Source organism: Arachis ipaensis, chromosome B6 (genome assembly GCF_059453495.1).
Source record: "Arachis ipaensis isolate K30076 ecotype BB chromosome B6, ASM5945349v1, whole genome shotgun sequence".
NCBI lineage: Eukaryota > Viridiplantae > Streptophyta > Magnoliopsida > Fabales > Fabaceae > Arachis > Arachis ipaensis.
The window spans coordinates 93,512,661-93,513,684 of record NC_142441.1 but is presented as its reverse complement, the minus strand read 5'-3'; the positions used below and the strand labels follow the sequence as shown (position 1 = coordinate 93,513,684).

At 43.1% G+C, this 1,024-nt stretch overlaps 1 protein-coding gene across 1 annotated transcript; it reads right to left on the bottom strand.

The window, feature by feature from the left end:
• Positions 1 to 440: 440 nt before the first annotated feature.
• Positions 441 to 791, bottom strand: LOC148561810 (uncharacterized). Its single transcript, XM_088490791.1, has one exon. It carries the CDS (start codon positions 789 to 791, stop codon positions 441 to 443), a length of 351 nt encoding a protein of 116 aa, XP_088346917.1.
• Between the last annotated feature and the right edge of the window lie 233 nt (positions 792 to 1,024).

The window sequence follows — 1,024 nt, the reverse complement described above, 5'->3', positions numbered from 1 at the left end:
GGTTGGGTTGCCTCCCAACAAGCACTCTTTTATCGTCACTAGCTTGACGGTTGTCCTTATTAGGGAGGCTGATGATCGTAGTGCCTCAATTTGTGTCCTCTTACTTTGAGGTTCTTTCTGGTATCCTGTTTGATGATTTCTATATGTTCAAGTGAAAGGATCTCGCTCAAAGTATAGTATCTAGAAAAGTGCAGAGATGTTTCCATTTGTTGATAGGTTAGCATCACTTTATCCCCTGGTGAGAAGCCTTCAGTGGGAATTTTTTCGTTTCTCCTCTCTCTTGGCACCTTCTTCTTGGGATTCTCCTCTTTTCCAGGAGGTGGTTCATGTTTTGGGGTCTCAATGTTTGGAAGGTTCTTATTGAGGGTTTCATATGGAGGCTTTGGTTGTGGTTCCTTCTCAACTCCTTGAGCTTGTTGCAACACTTCTACCTCTTCCCTTCATTTCCAGCACGAGCTTATGTGTATAGGGAGTGACTCATCAGGTGCCTCTTTCAAGTTTGGATTTCTGGAATCAATCTTCATACAATCTTCTTCTTGAGTGGGATCTTGCAAACTCTTGAAGGCATGGAACACTAGATGCTCTTCGTGCACTCTTAGCATCAATTCTCCTTTCTCAACATCTATTAATGCTCTGCCCGTAGCTAAGAAGGGTCTCCCCAGAATGATGGGAGTGTTGTAATCTTCCTCCATGTCTAGAATGACAAAGTCGGCTGGGAGGAAAATTTTCCCCACTTTTACCAATACATTCTCCACAACTCCAAGTGCTTGCTTAATGGATTTATCAGCCATTTGGAGGGCTATTTGTGTGGGTTTCAATTCATGGATTTGAAGCTTCTTCATCAAGGATAGAGGCATCAAATTTATGCTTGCACCAAGGTCACAAAATGCTCTCTCAATTATCATATTGCCTATGGTGCAGGGGATATGAAAGCTCCCTGGGTCCTTCCTCTTCCTTGGAAAGTCTCTTTGGATAATGGCACTACACTCCCTGGTCATCAAAACGATTTGTCCTTCTTTCAAGG